General features: G+C 57.3%; 1 protein-coding gene across 1 annotated transcript in view; it reads right to left on the bottom strand.

The window, feature by feature from the left end:
- Positions 1–598, bottom strand: part of EXOSC2 (exosome component 2) — a gene marked incomplete at its 5' end in the record, with an annotated part of 3,807 nt that extends 3,209 nt beyond the window's left edge. Inside the window, 2 exons of the mRNA XM_029084931.1 lie at positions 368–426; positions 537–598. Of these exons, the coding sequence (XP_028940764.1) occupies positions 368–426; positions 537–598 (121 nt within the window). The remainder of the gene's footprint in view (positions 1–367; positions 427–536) is intronic.
- Positions 599–606: the final 8 nt, after the last annotated feature.

A 606-nucleotide genomic window follows, 5' to 3' on the forward strand; every position in this document is an offset into this window, starting at 1 on the left:
TAGAAATATTTCTTATTTACATCTAGTCTGAATCTCCCCTCGTTTAGTTTAAAACCATCACCCCTTGTCCTATCGCTACAGGCCCTGCTAGGAAATTTGCCCCAAATAAAAGAAGTATCTGTTAATATATGTTCCAAAATTGGACAGAAGCTCTTCAGCGGAGCGGGAGGTCCTGCAGCCAGCCGAACCTGCAGAAGGAGACAGCCCTGCTGCCTGCTTCCAGCCTCATCGTGTTTAGAACCCACACGCTGACAGTGCCTCTGTGCAGACACTCATGTGCTTCCACAACATCACAAGCGCTCTGGATCAGGTCAAGACGCCCAGCCAGGCAGCTGACCAGCGGGCCACCCTCCTCCTCCGTGGCATGTCAGGAGACTCACCTCCGTGATCCTCCCGACCACGATGTCGCCAACTTCGCCGTTGTACCTGGGAGCGGGACAGAGAGAGCGGCCGTCAGACACCTCCTCGTCCCCAGAAAGGGCCCGGCCAGCGGCCAGAGCTCCCCGCACGGTGCAGACCGTGGGCTCCACGCTCACCTGGTGTTCAGCGCTTTGACGCACACCAGCTTGTTCACCCTCTCCACGGTGCCGGCCACCGAGGCGATGA

The sequence above is a fragment of the Antrostomus carolinensis genome, unplaced genomic scaffold, assembly GCF_000700745.2.
Source record: "Antrostomus carolinensis isolate BGI_N321 unplaced genomic scaffold, ASM70074v2 scaffold45775, whole genome shotgun sequence".
NCBI lineage: Eukaryota > Metazoa > Chordata > Aves > Caprimulgiformes > Caprimulgidae > Antrostomus > Antrostomus carolinensis.